At 38.1% G+C, this 25,927-nt stretch overlaps 1 protein-coding gene across 4 annotated transcripts in view; it reads left to right on the top strand.

The window, feature by feature from the left end:
- PRKG1 (protein kinase cGMP-dependent 1) overlaps positions 1-25,927 on the top strand; it is a 1,428,274-nt gene that overhangs the window by 910,804 nt on the left and 491,543 nt on the right. For all 4 annotated transcript variants that reach the window (XM_025274139.3, XM_025274138.3, XM_044935211.2 and 1 more), the window contains one exon: positions 4,106-4,211. In XM_025274139.3, coding sequence (XP_025129924.1) covers positions 4,106-4,211 — 106 coding nt within the window. The remainder of the gene's footprint in view (positions 1-4,105; positions 4,212-25,927) is intronic.

The following is a 25,927-nucleotide window of genomic DNA, read 5'->3' as shown; positions in this document are numbered from 1 at the left end:
TATTCCTTGATAGGAGAATTTCAGCCAAACCAGATTTGTGGTTTCATAGTCCAGCACAGTTTTATGTCTCATTCTTCTATGATTTTGGTGCCTCCTAAACAAAGGCCCATTTTACCTCTGTTGAAAGTATTCTTGGTATACCCATGCACTTAAGAGATCCCAGGGTGAAAGTAACTTGTATCTTTTCCATATAGTTCAATCTGGCCTCAACCTGAAGAAAAAAATGACAAATGTTTCAGTAGAGAATTTTAGATACATAATTGAATGAAAGAGAAAATTACCTTCAGCCAGACCTTTTTTCTGCTTTATGCTCTTCTGACTTCTTTGTTCATCAACAGCAGTCATTGTGAAAATCGCAGGAATTTTGTTCCTGAAGTGCTTATCCCCTACAGAGATTAATACACCACTTACGATCAAAGGTAAATGGGTTTTTTAAAAAGCGTTCTCCTCAAGTTTTGGAAGCAACAGACTTATACTCCAACAGGCTGTTTAAGAAGCAAGATACTAATCAAGCTTCAGTATAACCACGCTTCTGACAACACAGCAAGGTGACTGTTAGCCATGCTTGTCCACCTGTATAAAATGCTGACCTCACTAATATGCATATTGGCTGCATATAAAAAAGATGTTGGCATCTTGCCCAAGGTCATGGAAAAACTTGCAATTTCCTCAAGCCATATTCATTATCATACACAATATCTGAAACATGGTTTTAGACAGTTCAACAGCCCATGTAAATGGAAGTAGAAGATAAAAATACTGAATTCTGTGAACTTATTTTTAGAGATCATTTTTCAACACATGAATCATGATATCTAATAAATTCACTTTAGATATTTAAATGTAATCTTAGAGTCTGACTAGGCATATATATATATATATATATATATATATATTTTGCAGGTGAATTTCATGTAAATAAATTATATTAATTAACAATTATACCCAGTGGTTATCAAATAAAAAGCAAGTTTCTTGAGTTGGGGGAGGTTATAAGAAACGAGACGGGGACTTTTCTGTGAGGGAATATGGTACATTCTTATTTGAGGTAACATAATATAGACATTAGAGATAATTGACAATATTAGCAACATGTGTAAAGTGCTAATGAGTGACACAGATAGATACAGCTATAGCAATTCATAGGACGAAAGGTTGCTGATCAGGAGAGACCACAGATGGACAATGGACTTGGACGTGTGAACTAACACTAATAATGCTGCGGGTAACTTAGTACACACATACCCCACTACTGCCCTCCACCCCACATCCGCCCCAAGCTTTTGCTGTTACCCGCATTATGTCTTATTCACTTAGACCCTCCTCACTTCATTCCTGAGTTACTGTGGCCTCTGTCTCGTGCTCATCACTGCTCGTCTGAATCTGGGCACACAATGTACGATCAGACAGTTCTCCTCACGCTGAGCTTTCATCGCAGGACCGCTCTGTCCCGCGGTTTGTACATAAAGTGCGCATTTGGTGACACTGATGATGGTCTGTATTCTGCTTGACTAGGTGTTTCTGAATCCAATGTGTCCCTTCTGGATTAGTCTTTCTCAGCTATCGCCATGATCTTATCTTTGGGTTTCAGAGATTATAATAGAAGCCTTTATATACTGTTACCAGGGGTGTGCATTGTGAAGTCTCTCTGTAGGGCAAAGTCTTAAAATGCATCTATGCTTTATTTCATTCTAACATTATGCTTCCAATCATGCCTTTGAGATGTGTTTAAAAAACCCATATCATAGTAAAGCTATTTTTATTGCTGCTATTTTTTAAAATAACACAATTTGTTGGTTATCCTAATTGGTCCCTTGGAGGGAGGAGTATCTATACTCAAAATACCTGGGAAACATTAAAAATGATGGTGAATATAGAAAATACTATTTTTTTTCTAGGAAGCATTTTACTTTTTTTAATTTCCCCATGGTGTGTCCTTTAAAATTGTGGTTCTTTTGTTCTGTCTTTTTAAGATCTCTGCTAGCTTCCTGTTGTTCATCAAATTAATCCTTGCTTCTTCTGCCTGGCTTCCAGGACCCTGCATCAGCCTGCTCTCAAATTGTGTAGCAGCCCTGTAGAAATCTCAGACATTTCAGTCTGTTTTTATCTCTGACTGGACTCCCAGAGCCCAGACTCATTCCTAATGGTGTTCTTGTTTATGTACTTTCCCCACTTGACTGCCCTTTGTCTATCTCTGTCCTAGTTCAACTTCTGTTGTTTTTCAAAGTTCAAATGAATCTTGTCAAGATTTTCTCAGTCCCTCGTGGTGGTATCATCCAGTTCTGTGGTTCATCTCAAGTAAACAGGTGTTCTGGAAAAGAGCCTGGATACAACTGAAGGAACTAGAATGTAACTGGAGAATACCTGTGAGATGAGCTTTGTTTTCTGATGAAGGTTCATTTATGAAGGCTATTTGGAATGGAGCCATGTACACACCAGTCCTTACTGCCTTGTTCTTTTTCTACTTAACTGAACATCTGTTTTCTTCAATAAAGAACTGGCTAAGGGAGAAGTCATGTTTTCTTTCCAAGCTTCAAATAATTGTTCAAGGAAAAATTAGGTAAAATTCAAAAAAATAAAGGTTTACTCTATTTACTCAATAACCCTTTTATCATCTTCTCCCTCTGTGTGTTACTTCAAGCATCTTCCCTCACGGCACATACATGGCCTACTTATTCCAACATTTTCTCTACTTCCTTACCCCAAATCTTGATCTATTGCATTCACTGGGCTTGGTCTGAGAACTGTGAAGAAAAGAGAACTGCATTCATTCATATTTCTATGTTTGATTCATTAAATTATGAGTGCTCAGTTGCTCAGTTATGGTTGACTCTTTGTGACCCCATAGATTGTAGTCTGCCAGACTCCTCTGTCCATAGCATTCTCCAGGCAAGAATAATGGAGTGGGTAGCCATTCCTTTCTCCTGGATATCTTCCCGACCCAGGAATCAAACTCAGATCTTTTGTATTGCAGGTGGATTCTTTACCCCCACACCACCTGGATTTCCCTCATTGAACTATAACCTGGCCCCATTCACTGGTCTTGCTCAAACCTGTGCACAGCCCTTCTCTACCCTATACTCTGTGGGTACGATGTATGCATGGATGTGTCTGACTCTTTGAGACCCTATGGACTGTAGCCCACCAGGCTCCTCTGTCCTTGGGATTCTCCAGGCAAGAATACTGGAGTAAGTTGACATTTCCTACTCTAGCAGAACTTCTGACCCAGGGATCGAACCACATCTCTTGCATCTCCTGCATTAGCAGGCAGATTCTTTACCATTAGCGCTATCTGGGAAGTCCATTATGAAAATTTGCAGACATACATAAAAATAGAGAGCATAGTAAAATCTGCCTGTTAAATACTCATCACACAGATTCATTATCAACATTTTTAGCATACTCTTCTTTTATTTATTTTTTTTTTCATACTCTTCTTTTAAAAGAAAGTTTTATCTTAATATTTTTGTTTTCTTACACTGTAACATCTGTCTTTTTTCTAAAACTTGTCTTTTAGTCATGTACTTATTAGATCAAATGGTGTCTATCCTGTGGTTTTGAGTTTCTGAACTTAATCATTGTCAAAGCCAGTGGTATGGGAGAACAGAAATTAAAATTCAACAAACGTATCTAATATAGTTTTGTATGGTAACTGTGGGTGCAGGTTACAATTTAATTGTAATTATTATTTCTATTCTATTAACTCCTAAACCTGAATTTACACCTACATTTTTTACAATTAAATATGATCATGTGAGTCATTAACACTATTCTGGTTAATTACCAAGTGTTACTTGTGAACCTCTCTTCACGTGATTTTCTTTCTATACAAGTAAATACTTCCAATGTGTACTTAGACCTTATCATCCCTTGAGAACCTAAAAGTGACAGAAACCTTCCTTATAGATAGTAATACTAGTGTTAAATTATGAACTACATTTAGTCTGTAAGAACTTGTCTTCTTAACTAAATAGAATAGCATTAGGATATTAGCTTTAAACGAAGGTTAATCACTTTCATTCCTCTGAATAACTCACCACTTTTACACAGTATAGTTCACTGTTGAAGTTTTCTAATTTTAACCTATTTGTTTCTTTTTCCCCAGCTCTTGTAAATGTGAAACTCTGGGCCATTGATCGACAATGTTTTCAGACGATAATGATGAGGACAGGACTTATCAAGCATACCGAGTATATGGAATTTTTAAAAAGGTAGGATGCTTTTCTTTTCTCCTGAGAGTGTTTTATTGTCTTTTCAACATTTTCCTGAAATGCAGCCCAGGGAACACTTTCTGCCTTTATCTCAGTCTTATTAGCCAACTAATTTATGGACGTACAAGATTTTGGACTGGCTTCTTTCTATTTCTGCTGCCAAATTTCATGATATGTGGTTAAGTCGGAACTTCAGAGTTTCATTCAATATTCTGTTATAGAGGAGAGAAACAAGTGAGTATCTGCATGAACAAAAAAGGATATTGAGGTCATCTCTATTTATCAGTTAATATATTGTAACTCTTCTCAAGCAACCCACAGTATAAGACTGAATCATCTCTTATATGAAGTTTCATATTAAAGATCAGATGACTAAGGTGAAAAAGTTCCAAGAAAACAGCTTATTATTCTTTAATCCTGAGTTTAATTTCCAAAATTAAATTCATTTTATGTTGCAGTTCTGAAGTATCAAAGACTTTTCTTGTCTTTATATTATATATTATCATAATAACTCAATATACCATGGGAATTAGAATGAAACACCAGTTTTCATTTCTTAGGAATATACTGGTATTCATTGAAATTAATTTGTCTCTAAGCTTATTTTAGAGAAACTATATTATTTTGTCATTAAAAATAATATTGACAACTTTGCCTTTTTTCAGAAAGTAGTTATTTTGTACAATTTTTCTTTTGAAAATAGAACCATCTTTAAGTAGTTATATATAGAGTATGTGAGCTAAATGGGGGTGCAACACCAATTAAGATTTCATTTTCATTTTTGAGAGCTAAAATGTTAAACTGGCCTTTTCATTTTATATTTTTATTTTTGGCGAATAAATGACCTAAGTTGAACTAAAAAAATTGAATTCATACTTTGTATCAGTGATACAAAAGTTTTAATGGATATTTATTGAATTTTCTTAAATGGAATTGTATACTTGGATATTTCTTTTAGTTTGTTTATGATTAACTGTTCATACATTTTTCATTTCTGCTATTTTTCTTTATATTCTTGCTAAAATTCAAATATGTCAAGTGATAATGTGTTAAAAAAATTACTGTGTTGGTAGGGTGTCAGTTTTTTATCTCAGTGTGATTTAGTGAAACACTTAGGAAAAGTAGAAATGGGAGTTTCTGTTTAAATGTTAGTATAGTTCACAAGGAAATGATTCAAGTGCCAAATGATATGGCACTTGTATTAATATGCATATAGATATATGTTGATATGTGTATTGATATATAGATGTGTGTATGTGAATGGAGAGAGATGGAAGGAGACAGAGTGAATATTCACTGTAAGCCTCTATCCAAGTGCAAGTTACTGATTTTCTTATGACATAGCCCTGAAACAGAAAGATCCCAATTGGTATTCAGTGAAATGCTTGTTTGTGGGACAGAACTCACTGTCTCACATACCTAGGAGCTGGGTACTCACCACACTGACTTCAGCTTCCATAAGTTTTCATAATGAAATGGAACTGTGGCAATGCTGTCTTGCATGACACCAACAAAAACTTTTTAGAGGCACAGTTTCAGGAAATTGGAGATGCCTCCGTGCTGTGTGTGTGTGTGAGTGAGAAATTCACCCAGGATAAACTTTTATTTTTGTAGTCTCAGAGCTGTTCAAATTTGTCATCTATTTTGACAATTCAAACCTTAAGCCATAAAAGTTGGTTCTCTAGGATTTGTGAACATTCCTTGTTGGTCATCTTAGAGCAAGTGGAGTTTAACTGATTTAATACAAAAGAGTTAGGCACTGACTTTGATGTCACTTTGTATCTGGCCACTCTGTAAGACATCAGGTCCACATCATTTGCATACACAGTACTGGGCTGGGAGTCCAGAGAGATGGCACAATGACCTCTGTTGCCTCGGGCTGGTTTTAATCTTCCTAAATTATGACAGTGACCAGCTGGCTCCCTCTATAACCTTTCAATGGCTGGCAGTTCCTGTTGAATTAGCTATAGCCTCATTAACTGGTTATTTAAGGTCCTGCCCCAGCCAGTGGCTCCCTGCTTTTTCAGCCTTGTTTCTTCTTGCCCCGGGGCAAACCTAATGATTCCAGGTGCTCAAGCAGACACAGTGCTTTTTACACAGCATCCTGCCTCTGTTGCCATTTCCCCCACAGTCAGTGTTCAAGTCTTAACTAACTAAAAGCTTCCCTTTCCCTAGATACTGTTGTTTCTACTGAGAAGTAACCTCTCCTTCCTCTGAAGCCTCATTTCTACCATGTTTTCTACTATATTATAACCTCACTACTAAACTTAACTCTACTTTTAAGCTATAAACTTTTAAGGACTAGAGCTATTTCTTAAGCATCTTGATACTCTTCTTTGGCACAAAGCTTGTCATTTTGTAGACAGGCATTTTATAAAAGGACAGTAAGTGTGGGGCAAGTATGTAATTTGCAGGGCCCACTGGAAAATAAAATTCAAGGCTTTTTTTGCAAAAATAGGGAAACATTTCAAGTCACTGGTGGCATAGTATTAAACAAAGCATAGGAATAGTCTAATCTTGCTGCTGCTGCTGCTGCTAAGTCGCTTAAGTCGTGTCCGACTCTGTGCGACCCCACAGATGGCAGCCCACCAGGCTCCCCCGTCCCTAGGATTCTCCAGGCAAGAACACTGGAGTGGGTCGCCATTTCCTTCTCCAATGCATTAAAGGGAAAAGGGAAAGTGACACGACTCTTAGTGACCCCACGGACTGCAGCCTACTAGACTCCTCCGTCCATGGGATTTTCCAGGCAAGAGTACTGCAGTGGGGTGCCAGTGCCTTCTCCGTCTAATCTTGGGTCCTGCACTATTATCCTAGTGAAATTAAAAGTGAATAATACTTATTCCTCCATTTTCCAAAGTTAATGTGTTCTGTCATTTATTTGGCAAAGCTGTTGAGATGCCATATATTCTCCAAGGAAATGATAGATCATGTGAAAAACTAAGATGATCAAAATTGAACTTGTCTATCATAACTTCAGAATTATTATTTCCCTGTATATTGTAGATTTTAAAAATTTGCTTAGCATTCTTTTACATTATGTAAAAGATTTAACATTTCATATAGTTAAGTCAACCAAATTTTTTTCCTTTATAGTTTCATGTTTAGAAAGACTTATTGTGTCATAAAAATATAGACTTAACTCTAAAATTCTCTGTAGCAGCGTGTGTGTGTGTATGTGTGTGCATGTACATGCACATGGAGGGGTGTTTTTGTCTAGTGCACTTGCTAAATATAACTTTGATCTGAATTTTTCTACTATAGATGCATGCACTATTTTGTTAACCAGTTAAAGCAATTGTGACAGTATAAGGAAAAAAGAAAAACTCTAGGAAATGGTTTTAGAAATCATCAGAATTCTTTGCAGTGAGGGTCTCTGTTGGACATAGGAATGCCTTCCTGATGAAGTGATATCAAGGGTAGAGAGAGACAGACTAAAAGAGAAATGATTCTGTTATCACTGCTCATCTCCCCATGCCACTCGTCTTTACTTTTCTAAACAAACAGTAAATTTGAAGGGTAGGAAAAAGGGACACATCAGGCGTGGAAATGCAGAGCCAAAATGCAAGGGTTTCTTTCTTACAGTCAGTTTTTAATTTCGTTTCAGTGTTTTAACCCATTTTATAGATACTAGTCATGGGGTTTGGCTTCCTTTTTGCTATTAAATGCCACATCAAACGTGGTTCTGGTTCTTTAATGCTGTTAGTCCATTCTCTTTTGTGCTTATATTTCACATTCCCTGATGAAAACACAGATGTTCCTATGCAAGCATAGCAAAAAAAAAAAAAAAAAAAATTTTTTTTTTTCATGGAGCAGTGTTACTAAGCAAGGCACGATTTTTGTAGGTCCAGTAGCAGTTTTGTCAGTTGCCAACATTTTCCATCTTCTTTGGCTACTGAAAAATGGACTTGTTTCACAGATGGATACTAAAAAATGAGCCAAATAACTGCCAGAGTCAATTTGTGTCACGTTTTCCTGAGCATTTTCTCTGTGCCGCTCTTGGCACACACATCTATACCCAGAGGAGCGTTAGAATGCAGCTGTGTGACCAATGGGATATACTTGTAGGAACTGGGTTTTCTGTTCGGCCCAAACTATGATGCTGCTGCTGCTGCACCTCCTATTTATCTTAATGCCTCACTGACAAATCAGAGACACAACAGGGACTGTTTGGAATTTAAATTACTCAGTCAAGCCTGCCGATCCTCAAAAAAAAAAAAAAAAAAAAAAAAGTAATACTTTTCTTGATCCACTAAGGAATCTTTTGTTAAGGCAGGTAATTTTGTATCATCATTCTGCATAAAACCTTTCTATGACTACTTCTCACTCTTAAGATAGAGTAGTTCTTTGGCATTGTCTCCAAATCCCTATTTCCTTTTGGCCACTGCTCACCTCTGCAGGTTCATCTCACTCTCCATCTTCTTCCTCGTCTTCTCATTGGCTCTTTGCTCTAGTCACATTCAGTTCAGTCCAGTCGCTCAGTCGTGTCCGACTCTTTGCAACTCCATGGACTGCAGCATGCCAGGCCTCCCTGTCCACCGCTAACTCCCGGAGTTTATTCAAACTCATGTCAAGAAGAAGAGTGGACTTCTGGTAAATCATAGAGCAACAATGCTGAATTACTCCTTCTGCCACAGTTTTCTTGTGGAAAGCGCTGCTGCACATTTGGTGCTGTGTACTGTGTTAGTCACTCAGTCAAGTCCAACTCTTTGTGAACCCATGGACTATAGCCTGCCAAACCCCTCTGTCCATGGAATTCTTCAGGCAAGAATACTGGAGTGGGTAGCCATTCTCTTCCCTGGGGGATCTTTCCAACCCAGGGATCAAACCCAGGTCTCCTGCTTTGCAGATAGATTCTTCACTGTCTGAGCCACCAGGGAAGCTCAATATAAAGGTTCCTTATTCTATATGCCCATTCCTAGGGAGGAAGGCCAAATCTGGTTTGCTATTCCACCTTATCCTCTAAAACAATAATACTTGTATACACACCTAACATAATTAAATATGTTACTTACATATGTGTATTAGAAAAGTAAGTACCTTTTCTTCTAGAAACTCCTGCTAACTCTTATATATCAGAATGGCCTTCACTATGAGGATAATTTCATTTTGGTTTGACTGTGACTTCAGCCTCTACCCTAGAACAAAACTTGTTGAATCTTCTCTTTAATTGCTTTACATTTCTCTCATCCAGTAGTTTTTGCCATACCTGCCATTAGCAGGTGCCTACATAACAATTCATCTTCATGTCTGGTCTGATATAGCAATAATGATTGTATTTTAGATTTAGAAAAATTAAACACAAGATAGTTTATCTCTGTTGACATGTTATAGGTATAGCAGTTGAGTCTTAGAGCCCAGAATAAAGTCATATTTACTTAGAAAGAAAACTTAGAACCCAGGCTTATGAATTCTCCATCTGAGTATACTACAATATATGGACTCAAGTTCATAGTCTGTATATTATGAAGCTCTTCACTGTTGCAAGCTTAACATGAGAGTGGGTTGGTGGTATTATTTTTCCCTCTCCAGAAAGATAACTTACAAAAAGTATTAATTTGTTATCATATAGACATTTTTTTTCTATACTCTCTATATATGTATTTTATTTTTTGGACATGCATCATGGCATATGAAATTAAAAGACGCTTACTCCTTGGAAGGAAAGTAATGACCAACCTAGACAGCATATTCAAAAGCAGAGACATTACTTTCTCATCAAAGGTCCGTCTAGCCAAGGCTATGGTTTTTCCTGTGGTCATGTATGGATGTATGGATGTGAGAGTTGGACTGTGAAGAAGGCTGAGCACTGAAGAACTGATGCTTTTGAACTGTGGTGTTGGAGAAGACTCTTGAGAGTCCCTTGGACTGCAAGGAGATCCAACCAGTCCATCCTAAAGGAGATCAGTCCTGAGGGTTCATTGGAAGGACTGATGTTGAAACTGAAACTCCAATACTTTGGTCACCTGATGCAAAGGGCTGACTCATTTGAAAAGACCCTGATGCTGGGGAAGATCAAGGGCAGGAGGAGAAGGGGACAACAGAGGATGAGGTGGTTGGATGGCATCACTGACTCAATGGACATGGGTTTGTCTGGACTCCGGGAGTTGGTGATGGACAGGGAGGCCTGGCATGCTGCATTTCATGGGGTCACAAAGAGTTGGACATGACTGAGCGACTGAGCTGAACATGGCATATGGGATCTTAGTTCCCTGACAAGGGATTGAGCCTGGAGGAGTGGAATCAACCATTGGATTTCGAGAGAGGTTCCTATACTCTATATGATTTAATTTCAGCCTTGGGATAATGAAAATTTAAAATGCCTTGCAAGTATTTCTTTCTCTGATCCAGTTTAAAATCTAAAAAATTTCGTATTCTTAACTGAATCCAACAGGTTACCTTATTTCACAGATTTTTATTTTTTATCATATTTATAAAAGAACATAGAGATGTAGAGTTCTTAGAGTAGAATATAAACTTGTAAAGGATATAAGAGTTTTCTCATTCCACTAATGGGAGAGCCAAGACCTAGACCGATTATGTTGCCCAGGGTCACACAGGCAATTGATAGTATGGTTAACCCTTGAACAATGTGATGATCAGGGCACCAGCCCTTTTGCAGTCAAAAACTGGAGTGTAACTTGTAGTCAGCCCTCTATATTATGATTCCTCTATATCTACCATACCACATCATCAGTTCCAACCAACCATGGATTGTGAGACACTGTAGTGTTTACTGTAGAAAAAAAAATGTCACTGCTGTTCAAGGGTCAACTATATACTGATCAAATTCTCTGCCCTAAAGTAAAGATGAGATTTTGCTATTGTATAGAATGTCAGCTGTCTTTTGTTCAAAATCTCCAGAGTAGAACTCACCATGATCATGACTAAACATATGTTCTGGTGTTTCACAATTCCTCTAGGATAGGTTTTAATGTTCCTGCTAAGATTGGTTTATTTGCCATACAAAGAGAAAGTAACTGCGTATAGCTACCCTTGTAATGTCAGTTTTGAATGACAGATGTGGGGGTGCGTCTGGAAATTGACGTTTTTAACAAGTTCTCAGCGGATGCTCATGTTTTTGGTCTGGGAACTACTCTTGGGAATCATTGATCCAGTGTATAAGATGAAAGTAGAAATTATATTTCAAATATTCCAGATGTTTGTATGATGTGTTAGGAAAAGAGTATGTTTCGATTTTGGATTCATTTATAGATATGTAAGCTTAGACAAGTTTCTGTATTTTTTTTTTTTAATGGAGGATAGTTGCTTTACAATGTTGTTAGTTTCTGCTTTACTGTGAAGTGAATCAGTTATAGATATACATATATCCACTCCTTTTTACACTTCCTTCCTATTTGGATCACTATAAAGCATTGAATAGAGTTCCCTGTGCTATACAGTCTGTTCTCATTACTAACCTATTTTATACATGTATATATGTCAACCCTAGTCTCCCATTTTGTCTCACCCTCCTTCCCCCTTGGTAACCATAAATTTGTTGTCTACATATGTGACTATTTCTGCTTTGCTGATAAGTTCATCTATACCATTTTTCTCAGAGAAGGCAATGGCAACCCACTCCAGTACTCTTGCTTGGAAAATCCCATGGACAGAGGAGCCTGGTAGGCTGCAGTCCATGGGGTTGCTAAGAGTTGGACTCGACAGAGTGACTTCACTTTCACTTTTCACTTTCATGCATTGGAGAAGGAAATGGCAACCCACTCCAGTGTTCTTGCCTGGAGAATCCCAGGGATGGGGGAGCCTGGTGGGCTGCTGTCTATGGGGTCACACAGAGTCGGACACGACTGAAGCGACTTAACTGCAGCAGCATACCACTTTTCTAGATTCAGGCAAGTTTCTTTAATCTTACTAAGTTTTTGCAATCAAAAATAGGGGACCCTTCCACCATGAAGGAGTAGAATTAGGAATAAACAAAATAGATAATATGAGCAAACAGTTACTGAGTGTATGCCAAGCAGTTTTGAAGACACTCTAGATATATTAACTTATTTAATCCTGATGAAAAGTCTTTAAAGCCAGTGGTTCCAGAAATGATACTTAAAATTGGGCCCATGCTGCCTCAGTAACTACTGGATCCTCAAATAGTAGTTCCCACCCATTGCTACTCTTCTCAACAAACTTAAATTTACTTTGCTTGGACATTTGGGCAGTCAGCCGACTTTATTCTTGGTTTATCTGTGTTTCCAATTTACTGCATTTTTTCTCTAATAGTCCCCTTTCCCTAAACCTCAATAATTTATTCTTTCCTCCTACCACCCTAGGATGTGGTTGTCACTAAGTTGTGTCCAACTCTTTGTGACCCCATGAATTGGAGCATGCCAGGCTTCCCCATCCTTTACCATCTCCTGGAGTTTGCTCAAGCTCATGTCCATCGAGTCGGTGATGCCATCCAACCATCTCATCCTCTGTCATCCCCTTCTCTTCCTGCCTTCAATCCTTCCTAGCATCAGGGTCTTTTGTGATGAGTCAGCTCTTCACATCAGGTGGGCAAAGTATTGGAGCTTCAGCCTCAGTCCTTCCAAGGAACTTTCAGAGTTAATTTCCTTTTAGATGGACTGGTTTGATTCTTTCCTGTCCAAGGGCCTCTCGGGAGTTTTCTCCAGCACCACAATTTGAAAGCATCATACCCTGCTAGGACATGTTCTCAGAAATAAAGCTCCATATTAGCATAAGAGCTGACACTCTAAGTGGTGATGAATACAATGGTGATGATGTGTTAGAATTGCATGGGCTCAGTGACGGAGCCTTCAGCTGTTTAGAAATCTACCATCTGTATGTAAGGAGGCACCACTGTTACTAAAATGGGTATTAAATAACCAAGAGCTCAGGATTCAGTGTCTTCTGGCTTCAAAGGAAAGTGTTTATGGCTGGAAGCTCCTTTATACCCTCCTGCATAGAGACTTTGAAGCACAGATGGTAGTTTTTAGGCAGGACCTGTCCTTGCTTAGTTAGGCTGAGTTCTGTGAAATTCCTTTCAGGAATTGCCCTATTTGGACATTTATTGATGGAGTATTGTTGGTATACTTCAGCTAGAAGAAATTATGATGCTCCTTTTTGGGGTATAAATTATATAAGCGACAGTAACATAGTCTGACTGACTTTTGTTGAGATCACATTTGTGTAAGATGAAAATCACGAACCCACTTTTCCTAGCTTTTACAGGGAGAGATGGCAAAAGAAGATGCATATGAAAATAATTTTAGGGATTTTAGATCTTTTTTTTTAAATTTTCAAAAAATAAGTGATAGACCTTTTTAAGCTCTTAAGCTTTGAGCTTTAATAAAGCTTTTCTAGATGACCGTGAAACCTGCATTAGAATTGAGCTTGGCAAAGCTGGCATAGTTTTAAGGGAAATAATGTGATGAATAAATAAAGAGGCACTTTCTCACCCCATTTTCAAGTTGGCCTGCTTACAACCCATTTCATGGTAGCAGATCCATTCTCATTAAAGATGACACAGGAGCAGATACATGTAAAAGTGACCATTAATTTCATGTTGTCATTTAGCATTTGCACAAATGTCTCCATATTGATCCTTTTTTTAAAAAAGAAAAACAATGTAATCTGTTATTTGCATAATGACATAGTGATGAAAATTATTCATCTACAACATTCCCATATAGGTACACTCAGTTCCACATGTGTGAACTCCTTCTAATCCTTGCAAAAGATAAGATATCTGATTTATGGTGTTTGTGGCTAAAATTTCCCATTTAAGTCAGGTAATGACTCATATAGACAGATCCTGTTTGTTCCCAGAGAAAACATGTCCCTGACTAAGGGATTTGATATTAATACTAATCAGTCCATTATGCTGCTCCTTCTTGAGGCTGGGTTTGAAAGGATGCATCCCTTTGGTGATCAGAGTCTAACTTTCTCTCATCATATCCCTATGGGTAGTTTCTCAACACTTTGGGGTTTAAAAAGCAGAGGCAGTGTGTTAAAGCAGTTTAGTATTCTCCATTTTCTTGCTGTAGTTTTGATCCTCATAAATAATTTCTGTTGTAAAGCTTTTTTTTATTGAAGTATAATTGATTTTTATGGGCAGAGGAGCCTGGTGGGCTAGAGTTCATGGGGTCACAAAGAGTCAGACACAGCTGAGCAACTGAGCATGCATGCACACAAACACACACACACAGTTGATTAACGACTTAGCGACTTAACAACAATAGTTGTTTTACATTATTAGAGGCTTATACTTCTGTATCTTTGATACTGAGCCTACTTATGGTCCTATCTTTGTAAAATGTTTTGTATGCAAAGGGTCTGGTACATTTGGGAGGGAGTTTTTTTTTTTTTTTCCATCAGGAGAACTGTTCCTCAATGAACAATTCAGAAGGAGTCCACAAACTTTTAGGGAAACTAAGAAGATAAATTCTCAGATCCCAGCCACATAGATTTCTCCACTAGATAGAGAAACCTACTTCTTCACAATTGGAGAGAAATCTGAGAATCTGGAGTGTGGATGGGGAAATGCTGTCAAGGAACAAAGTAAACATCTGGGTGACTTAGACAAAGTATGTGTCTCAGCTTGTATGTTTTATCTGTCTTGGGAAGTAGAGAGTACATCAGTTTATTTGTTTAGAAAAAGCAAATAAATGAAAGAAGAAACATGAAACATAGTTTCTGTTTTTAGGGTTTTGTTGGGTTTTTGGGTGCTTGGAATAAGGTTACTCATAATTTATTTACCAATATGATTTTACAAAGGTGACCTCTTAAGCTTAGAGTCTGGAGGTTAAGCAGAATGGGTATCTTTGAACCAGACAGTCCTGCCTTTCTGGCTTTGCCCAGGTGTAGGGGAAGTGCACACAGGGTAGGGAGCCCATGAGAGGGAGCAGCAGACATGATATCTGGTGACAGAAAGAGAGCTAAGTTCTGATCACTCCCGGACAGTGAGCACTTTCAGAGTAGTGAAGGAGATGAGGGAGCAAATAAGGACAAAATGGCCCACATCTGCTGCTTCACACACATTATCTCACTTAACTTGGGTAAGACCCTTTGAGGTATTTGGCAACTGGAATTATGGAAATAAGCCTTCCCAGCATCACACAGATGAGTCCCAGGTCCTTGTTCTCTTGATCATATCAAGCCAATTTCCTAAAGATGGGTAATATTAGAGGATCAATCAGTTCAGTTCAGTCGCTCAGTTGTGTCCTACTCTTTGCGACCCCATGAATCGCAGCACGCCAGGCCTCCCTGTCCATCACCAACTCCCAGAGTTCACTCAGACTTACGTCCATCGAATCAGTGATGCCATCCAGCCGTCTCATCCTCTGTCGTCCCCTTCTCCTCCTCCCCCCAGTCCCTCCCAGCATCAGAGTCTTTTCCAATGAGTCAACTCTTCGTATGAGGTGGCCAGAGTACTGGAGTTTTAGCTTTAGCATCATTCCTTCCAAAGAAATCCCAGGGCTGATCTCCTTGAGAATGGACTGATTGGATCTCCTTGCAGTCCAAGGGACTCTCAAGAGTCTTCTCCAACACCACAGTTCAAAAGCATCAATTCTTCAGCGCTCAGCCTTCTTCACAGTCCAACTCTCACATCCATACATGACCACTGGAAAAAGCATAGCCTTGACTAGACGGACCTTTGTTGGCAAAGTAATGTCTCTGCTTTTGAATATGCTATCTAGGTTGGTCATAACTTTCCTTCCAAGGAGTAAGCGTCTTTTAATTTCATGGCTGCAGTCACCATCTGCAGTGATTTTGGAGCCCAAAAAAATAAAGTCTGACACTGTTTCTACTGTTTCCCCATCTATTTGCCATGAAGTGATGGGACCAGATGCCATGATCTTCATTTCGGTATTATCCATACCTATAGTTGTATCCATATGCTGTTGTTTAGTTGCTAGGTTGTATCTAACTCTGTTGTGACCCCATGGACTGTAGCCTGCCAGGCTCCTCTGTCTATGGAATTTTCCAGGCAAGAATACTGGGATGGGTTGCCATTTCCTTCTCTAAGGGATCTTCCAGACCCAGGGATTGAACTCACATCTCCTTCATTGGCAGGTGGATGCTTTACTGCTTAGCCACCAAGGAAGCCCATTTCTATATGTGGGAAGTGCCAATTGGTGAATGTATTAAAAAATAGTCATAAGGATAAAAAAACGACCAAAACAATTTTTGAAAATTCATTTCTTGATGAATTTCAACCATTGAAAAAAAATTCTAGCATTTCTGTGTAATCATATATCCATATATGAAAGGAATCTTGAGGTTTTGAACAGTCATTTAAGACCAGAAGGGAGAGTATAGTTTTTCTTTGAAATCTCTTGATACGTATATTATTTTAAAATTTACTTTGTATGTATACAACAAATGATAGAATATTTATGCTGAACCCTAGAAGGATTCCAATTAAGTAGCATAACTTCAATTACTCTATAAATACATAGGGCTTAAAATTATGCAGTACTTTTCGAGAAATTAAATGAATTCTGTTTCCTCAATTGACTGGATGGGGTCCAATGAGTAAACATTGCATTCCATGTTTGGAAAAAAACTCCTTAAGTGCTCTGGTCTGTTGTGCAAACAGAAATAAATCAAAGTTACCTCAGAGGATGGATTTGTTTTATTTTTTGAAAGAAATTAAACCCATGACTGAATCTAACACAGACAGGGCCAAGATTCAAGACAATACAAGGAACATATTAAAATTCAAAGACTTTAATTCCAGAGAAATCTGAGTCCTTACAAATTTCATCTCTTTTGGTTATGTGCACTCTGAGTTCTGTGTACTTAGAAGTAGCAGTATTTGTTGAAATTATGCCCTGGTGTTATAGACGGGGGTAGGGAGGTGTTTGGGGAATGAGAGGTTTTTGGTGATGTAGTTAATTTGTGTTCCAATATTGTTTGGATAAAAATATGAAGACATACTGTAAGAGCATCTAAAAGATGAGTCTGAAAAGTAGCTAAACCCTAATCAGCAAGAATTTATTGATTTGTCTTTAGTAAACTTAGTGAATATTAATGTGAATGGCGTTAAGCCAACCTTCTTCCTCCCGCTGTACTTTGCTTTCGCTGCTCTCCTTTCCCTCTTCTTCTCTTTCTTCTTTGCTTCCACCTTTCTCCTCTTCTTCCTAGCCTCCTCCTCCTTTCTTTCCCTCAATAAATAAATACATCCAGATGTAGAAGTAGTCTTTAGCCTCTCAAGGGTAAATTTTTGGTAGAAGCAACATGTGATCAAAAGGATAGATTTAAACAAATATATTCTATGTTAAAAATATTATATTCATGTTTTAAGTACTTTTAGACACTTATTACACAAGGTGAAGATGTGCTGAGTATTTAGTAGTAACGATAAGACCACTTGGCAAAATGAAGAATTCTATATTGGATATGTAGAATTAACCCAAATGAGATTTTATTGCACATATAAATACATAAAATGAGCTTTTTGTATTGAACAAGAAATAAGATGCATGCCTGAAAACTGGAATTGCCTCTCGGAAAAACAATTCTCATTTATTTAGCCTGTTTTAAAGACGTGTTGTCTCCCTAATGACAGTTCACCCAGTCCTCACTCTTGATGACTTAAGCTCTGATTCTCAGAATTCTAACAGCTAGTTAATTAGGCTCTCTAGCACTAAACTATGTTTAATTCAATTTGAAGCCAAGACAAAAACATAGCCTGTTTAAGTTAAAAAAAAAAGCAAGTTCTTTGTAGGAGAGAGATATTTCTTCTGACACTAATCATTGTTCTTCATAGTCCTTGTTAAATTGCTCTGACATTCCAACGTACACGATTAACTTTTTAAATCCCCCCCATATAGACTTCACATTAATGTGAGTATACTATATTGTATACTTTTATATATATATAAGACATAATTCAGGCAAACAAAGAATTCATTTCAGATATGTTTTAATAAATTGTCAATAAAGAAATAAAGTGAAAATGCCTTTTATTTTTAGATCCATGCCCTTAACCTAAGGTGGGAACTTAGTCTCCCTCTTGAGACCGTGTAAGGACTCTGGAAAGACCCTAGCCCACTCCAAAGGCTGTGGACTTAAACACTAGTGCAACTTCCTCTCCCTTTTCTGAAAAGTGGTAGACTATTCATACTTAAGAAGATTCTTAAACTCAAGTTAAGACAGATTTATTCAAAGCAGCTTTTAGAATTAACAAGTTCACTGTAATACGATAAGGCAGACCTGTGGCTGACATTATTTTTCTGATACTCAGGATATCATTTTTCTGACCTTTTTTTGTCTGAGCTGCTGTTTGTGCTGTCTTATTCAAGCTCTGGGTGTCTGCCTACATAAGTCCCTACTATACTAACTTTATCATCAAGCTCCATCACGTCCATGTTCCTGAATACCTTGCTGTTTCGGTTCACGGACCTGCCTGTATTCCTATCCTGGTGTCACCTGGTTCATCTGTTGCTGCCATTGACTCCCTTAATTTGGTCTCTCAGGAAGTTGAGTGTGAGAAAGTAAATAGGCAGTGTTTTTTTGGATGACAGAGAGGACAGGCCTAGAGGAGTTATGGGGTCCTGTAGCTAAAACCCATTTGATGAAACCCATGTTGATGAAAGAGCCAGAAATGAAGGAAATAAGTCATAATAGTCTCCCAGGACACAGGGGCAGAGCTGGAGGTTATGTGAAGCTGAAGGTCTGTGTCAGTGAGGAGTAGCATTGTAGTTAGACATTTTGACACAACAGGGAAAAACCATAACTTTAGGAGAGCTGACGTTGAGAATAAATTCATAATCATTGAGAATCAAAGGCATCATAATCATGAAAATTGAGGCATAGGTGATATCTTTATGTAGCTTTCAAATACCTTTTAAAAAATATAGCTTTTCCAAATTATTTCATTTTAACAGTTATGCATTAATAAAGCACATTTCATAAAAATTCTAAAAAATGAGAAAGATAATTGTTACTTTACAAAACGATACCTGTTGTCAGCATTTGAGGATTTTACTTGTAGTATTTTTCTACCCATGTGACTATTTTACCTAATTATGCTCAGGATGTATACAGTTTTTAATGTTTCTTCTAATATTACATTTTTCCATATTATTTAATATTAAATCTTGGTACCCTCTGCTGTCACCATTGACTTCTCTACTTGAGTTTAAGGGACTCAGGTTTGCAAGACCAGGGGATAGGGTAGATGTAATAAGAAAGAGATTTACAATGAAAGTAACACAATTTTCAACTTACTTATGTATACTTGCTGTGAATCCTGTGCATATGTTTATCAGGTTTTATTCAGACAGTGGAAATTGGTCAGTGTCGAGGCAAGATCCTGGGGAGGAGTGAGACTGATATTTAGTTTTAAAAAGGAAAGTTTGTGTATTGATCTTAAGTGTTCTTTCCACATTGGGTTTTCAGGTGCATAAAGGTTTAGACAGATCCTCTGTATTTTTATTGGAAGAAAAAAATAAGACACTTCTTGATTTGGGTTTAACATTTTAAAAACATGTTTATTGCAATATATTATATATACTATAATGTGCACGAAGCTTAAAGGTACAAATCAACATATACTGATCTATATGCCCAGGTAACCAGATCAAGATCAAGATCGAGGATGTTTTCAGTTCCTCGGAAGGCTCTCCTGTGTCCCTTCCCAGTTAATCTCCTCTGTCAAGGATAACCATTATTCTGAGCTTGACCATCATTGATTAGTTTTGCCTGTCTTTCAACATCATGTTAATGGAGTCATCATATAATAGATACTCTTCTGTAACTGGCTTTTTTTTTGCTCAACATTACGTCTGAGAGAGCCATTTCTTTTGTTGTGTGTATCAATAGTTCATTCTTTTTTATTGCTCTGTATAATATGCCACATTTTTTTTGTCCATTTTAATGACAATGGTCATTTGCGTGCTTTCCAGTTTCAGGCTTTTATAAATAAGCTTCTGGAAGCTTTCTTTCTTTCTTGAAAACTTTCTTGACCATGTCTTTCGGTGAATGGCTGCCTTAATTTCTCTTTAGTGTATACCCTGGAATAAAATCTCTGAACTATAGAGAAGTCAGATATTTAAATTTTAGAGATAGTGCTATATAATCCTCTAAACTGGTTGAATCAGTTTATACTCCCCCCAAAAAATATGAAACAGGTGTATTCCAGATCCTTGCCAACTCTTGATGCTTGAAAAAATTTAGCATTTTATTTGGTTAAAGCATTTTAATAGAATAGAATATCACATAGTCTCCGAATCATTTTGATTGCACATCTTATTAACATTTTTTAGTGTCCTGCCACACACACACACACAGACCCACACACAAACATTTATTTATAAATGAAATATAGATACTTCTGAACTAAAACATACAGAAAATAAGGCTTTTCTGAAAGGTGAAATTAAATAGAATTAGTAACATTCCTTTCATCAGCCCCATTGTCCCCTACATTTTGTTACACATTTTTTGCAAGAAGCCGTCCATTGTAAGGTCTACACATACCCTTGATCATAATGGAATCAGTGATTGCAGATGGAATGACTCTCATACCTCTTGCACGGAAGTCTGTCCGTGGGTTCTCTGGGTGCTATCAGTTTCTCCTGGTCCAGTTTTGGAGACAGTCTAAACTAGATGAGACTGAAGTTTGCCTAGGTCTAGAATCAAAATGTAACCCACTCCTGCCAGGGTCCAGCCCCGGCTGATCCAGGGTATTTGAAGGAGAGATGGCGTAGGCGACCTATTTATTTAAATATTTTATCAAAGATATAAAGAGTAATAGGATGAGGATAGCTCAGTAGGAAAATTCAGTGGAGAAAAGAGGCTGAGTAGCTTGGTTTACGCGCGAGACCAATAAAACTTCAAGACAAGAAGTTTGCACCACTGACGTAGGCCGCAGGCGTCCTTCCGTTCTCCCGAAGGAGAGGAGACACTGAGGCCTCCCCGGTCGGATCTTAGAAGCCCAGGCATAATTAGCAAGCATGGCAGGTTCCACGCTCCAGATGGAGACTCAGCCAGAATTTGAGAGAGAAAGCGACATGGGGAGACCAAGTTTTGGTGAACAAGGCCCGCACTTTATTTTCCAAAGTAGTTTTTATATCTTAAGTTATGCATAGAAGATAATGGGGGAAGGGGTGGAGTCATGCAAGGACAGCAGTTCCTGGTCCTAATCGAAGCCAGGCTTTCAAACTTATCATATGCAAAATTTCAGGTGATTTACATCATCTTCTGGCCAGGAGGCCTGTTAACATTTTAAGAAACTTATTTTTCTCTAAAGGTGATTATTCCAAAGTCAGGCACCAGCCTCCAAAAAAGCATTGGACAAAACTGCATTCCTATAGGGCAAAGGTGAGGTGGGCTCAATCAAGAAAAGAATTAACTCAAGGGTCCAAGGTTACAAACATTGAGGCTACTACTTACATTTCTATACACCCATTATATCAATCAATACACTGCCAAGGACACAGTAGGTAAGGGGTATGGAGACTTAGCAGCAAACATTGGCCCAATAAGTGAAAAACCCTTCACCAATACAATTTCTAATCAATCTTTTAACTACTCAAAGGAATCTGTGTTTAGACAGTTTAGAACATCTCCTGCCTCTCAGTTGGGAGGCTCTGAACAATCACATGTGGCCGGAAAAACCTATTCAGGCAGGCTAGAGGATATCCAAAGGAGTTTGTAGGTTGAAACACTGTCACACCCAGGAATTATTAACTGGAACTGTAAGCTAACTCTTTTTTCAGAGAGAGGTAGTGGGGGACAGCTCCCCTGTGAAGTCAGAGGTGTTGGTGAGAGCACAAAGCAGAAAGTAGGCAGACTCTGGTTTTGGAGGTAGATGCTCGAGAATTTCCAGGGGGACTCCTGAGGCTCAATCCCGCCTTTGCATATGCCGAGCCTCCTTCCTCATGACCTTTGCCATGGGCGGAGCTCCTGCTCCTGGCAGTGATAGAATTCCAGTTGAGCTATTCCAGATCCTGAAAGATGATGCTGTGGAAAGTGCTGCACTCAATATGCAATATGCACTCAATATGCAATATGCCGGCTCCCGGCACACTCCACTGTTCTTGCCTGGAGAATCCCAGGGACGGCGGAACCTGGTGGGCTGCTGTCTATGGGGTCGCACAGAATCGGACACAACTGAAGCGACTTAGCAGCAGAAGCAGCAGAATCAAAATGTAGAAGAGAATTTGGAGTCTGATGATTGTGAATCATTCCAGTGTAGCTGGCCCCTTTGGTCTTCTCTTGTGTGCTATACATCAGGCCAGTGTACCCTCACAGGCAGACAAATTTTTTTTTAAAAGATTTATTTATTAATCTGTTTATTGGCTGTGGTGGGTCTTTGCCGTATGGGGGCTTTCTCTAGTGTGTGGACCTCTCATTGAAGTAGCTTCTCATGTTGCAGAGCATGTGCTCTAGGCATGCAGGCTTCAGTAGTTGCAGTGCATGGGCTCAATAGTTATGCCCCCCAGGCTCCGGAGCACAGGCTCAGTAGTTGTGAATGGGCTTAGCTGCTCTGTAGCACGAGGGAACTTCTCGGACCAAGGACTGAACCAATGTCCCTTGAATTGCAAGGCATATTCTTAACCACTGAACCACCAGGGAAGCACCCCCAGCAGACAACTTTAAGGAATGTGTGCATACCTGGAATTTAGACCATTTTGGTCCTGTGTGTACTATGCATGTAGTTGATTTTTCCTTTGCTACTGAGGGTCCTTTTAACTGATGTTTCTCAAAGTATGCTATGAGTAACTCTGGGCATCCCTAACACTCTAGGGAAATCCACAAGATTGAAAGTAATTTTCTAATAATACTAAGGTGTTATTTGCTTTTTTTTCGTTTTCAGTATCTCATAAAGGTTTTCCAGAGGTTAAAACAGCTAATGGAATATGTGCTTATGTATTTTTGTGTTTAATTTTTAACTTGATAATCTATTATTGTAAACATAGTTATAACCCATATAAACAAATTTTGGAGTTCTCAGTAATTTTTAAAAGTTGTGAAAGCGTCTTGAGAACAAAAACTTTGAGAACCACTCTTTTAAATTAAAATCAGTTAAAATGAGGACAAAAACTCTTGAGGAGACTTTATTAGAAATATCCTTTGTAGTACTAGCTTATGAAGGAAAATATGTTAAGGAAGAAAGGCTAGTAACAAGTCCTCATTATAAGAGTCAGACATGACTGAGCAACTGAACTGAAATGACTGAACTTTAACATAAGCCGCGAAGCTTCCAGATTTTCTCAGTGGAAGGTCCCTCCTCCTGTATTCATATCCAATATATAAAATTTAAGTGTACCTCTCTACTCAACAGCTGATAGTGTACCTCTATCAGTTCTTGGCACTTCTGACACATGTCAGGGAGTCCATCCATGAATTTATTGTATCTAGAAATTGTTGAATGTTCCCTGAAACATTTTGATGTTAGAGAGAGACAAGTTAGGGCTAAGTGTTGGTAATTCTTTGTTTTCTAAATTTTGTCTTGGAATGGTTAGGTCATCAATGTGTAACATGTCTGGACTATGCTAGCATTCCATAGAAATGTTAAAATGATTTTAAATATTCCTCTAATTTTTATAAGAATTGCATTCAGATAAATTATTGGTTATATTATCCAGAATTTTCATATCCAGGTGATTAAGTTCCCTGTAAGACTCAGTGCTGGTCAATATTTGTCATGTCTCCCAATGAGCATGAATACTTTATTCAGATATTGAGAACTACATTACCATTACTTCCTTAGTTGTGAGAAATTTAGTTCTAAATCTAATGCTCAATTAAAGTAACTTTAATGCCAGAAGACCTGTTTACATTTTTCTCCCTTGGAAAATTTAATTTTGATATTCTAGATTTTCCTTTATTCATTTATTTGAGTTTTGAGATTTTAAATTGTTCCCTGTCTTTTGTAGATATAGGCATGCTGCTGCTGCTGCTGCTAAGTCGCTTCAGTCGTGTCTGACTCTGTGCGACCCCATAGATGGCAGCCCACTAGGCTCCCCAGTCCCTGGGATTCTCCAGGCAAGAACACTGGAGTGGGTTGCCATTTCCTTCTCCAATGCATGAAAGTGAAAAGTGAAAGTGAACTCACTCAGTCGTGCCCAACTCTTAACAACCCCATGGACGGCAGCCTACCAGGCTCCTCTGTCCATGGGATTTTCCAGGCAAGTGTACTGGAGTGGGTTGTCATTGCCTTCTCCGAGATATAGGCATAGCTGAAATCAAATACATAAGTAAATATTTATATCAGCGGATTAGTGTGTAACGTGATTGTGAATGTCAGTGTAGAAAGGGTTGGAGTATGGAGAAAACGAGATAAAGGCTGGGAGAATCCATCATCAAGACTCAAAACTGTCCCATTTCTGAAATCTCAAGATTACAGTTTCAAAGTCTGACCTTCATTTGTAATTTCCCAGCATTTGGATAAAGTATGAGAAATAGATGAAAGAAGCAGGTGATTTCCATGAACACAAAATAGTAAACTTTCATAGTAAAATAGTCCTTTCAAGGGTATAATTCTAGAAGAGTGTAGTAATGAGCGTAGGTAATGAAAAAAAAAAACTATGTTTTTTAGAAGCAATCAGGAATTCTCCATCTCATCTTCTCTTTCTTGGATGAATTTACCAAGCTATCAGTTGGAGAAAATGCAGTAGACACCATGGATTAGGGTGTGTTGGTGCATTTAACATCTGTATCATTGTAGATAAGATGGAACAATTCAGGCCAAATGCAAAAATAGTCCTATAGCACACCCCTCTAAATTCAGTTTTTAAAAATTCCAACAAAAGAGGCTAATAGCTTGTTACACTAAACCAACACTTTTCCCCTGGATCCCATGAAATTTAAATTCTTAAGATTCAGTTTTAGTAAAATATGTGGCAAAAGGAAAAGATTCATTGAACTGCTCCCTCTGGGAACCAAGAATCTTTCAACTAAATGCAGCTAGCCCTGCAGGCATTTGTAGAAGTGCTGATGAGGGTTCAGTTCACAGCAAAAAATTTTCAATTTTAGTAGTTTGCTTTGTACTTAAGCCTTCAGAAATGACCTAAAACCAAGAACCATTAAATGTTCATATCAGCTGGATGAACTCCCAGGCCTTGCTCATAAGGAAAATGGTAATTGCTCCATAGAATAAATGAACCTTGTTTATGAGTGGCTTCACTGTCGCTGAGAGAGGGGCTGCTTCCAGAGAAATAGAACCAAGAGTGCTAGGGTCCTTGCTTCCCAGGAAGAGACCAAAGAAGGAGAAAGGAAAGTGCTCGTTCTTAATACTCTTCACCAGTTATCAATCATCAAAAGAGAAATTGGGGTATTTGTGAAGTCATTTTCATCTTATTAAAACATAGTACAATGGACAGGATGAGAAGGAATCCCACTCTTCTATTGCCTGCAAGAAAAGATTAATTGAACAAACTTGCAGTAACAAGTTTAGTTTCCCCTGAGGAAAAAATAAACCATAACAGCAGCCCTGAGAGACAGCCTCTGTATTGTACAGTCCATTAACACTAAGGGAAATAATTAGTTTTTTTACTGATGACTGATGGATGACTTTAACTTGTTTATAAACATTAAGGCTACAACAACAAAGCAGAATTTTCTAAAATATTCAAAGCGAAGAGAAACAATGAAACTCTATTTGTTTATTTCAGCATTCAGATATTTGCCCTAACTATTTAATTTCCTTAATTCTATAGAACTATTTCTATATAAACTCACCAGCTGACAAGATTCTCATATAAATAAAATTTATGAAAAATCCTTGAAAGATTAAATATTTCCAGTAT

Source organism: Bubalus bubalis, chromosome 23, assembly GCF_019923935.1.
Source record: "Bubalus bubalis isolate 160015118507 breed Murrah chromosome 23, NDDB_SH_1, whole genome shotgun sequence".
Classification (NCBI taxonomy): domain Eukaryota; kingdom Metazoa; phylum Chordata; class Mammalia; order Artiodactyla; family Bovidae; genus Bubalus; species Bubalus bubalis.
The sequence above is the reverse complement of the archived record's forward strand: the minus strand, read 5'-3'. Positions and strand labels throughout refer to the sequence as shown.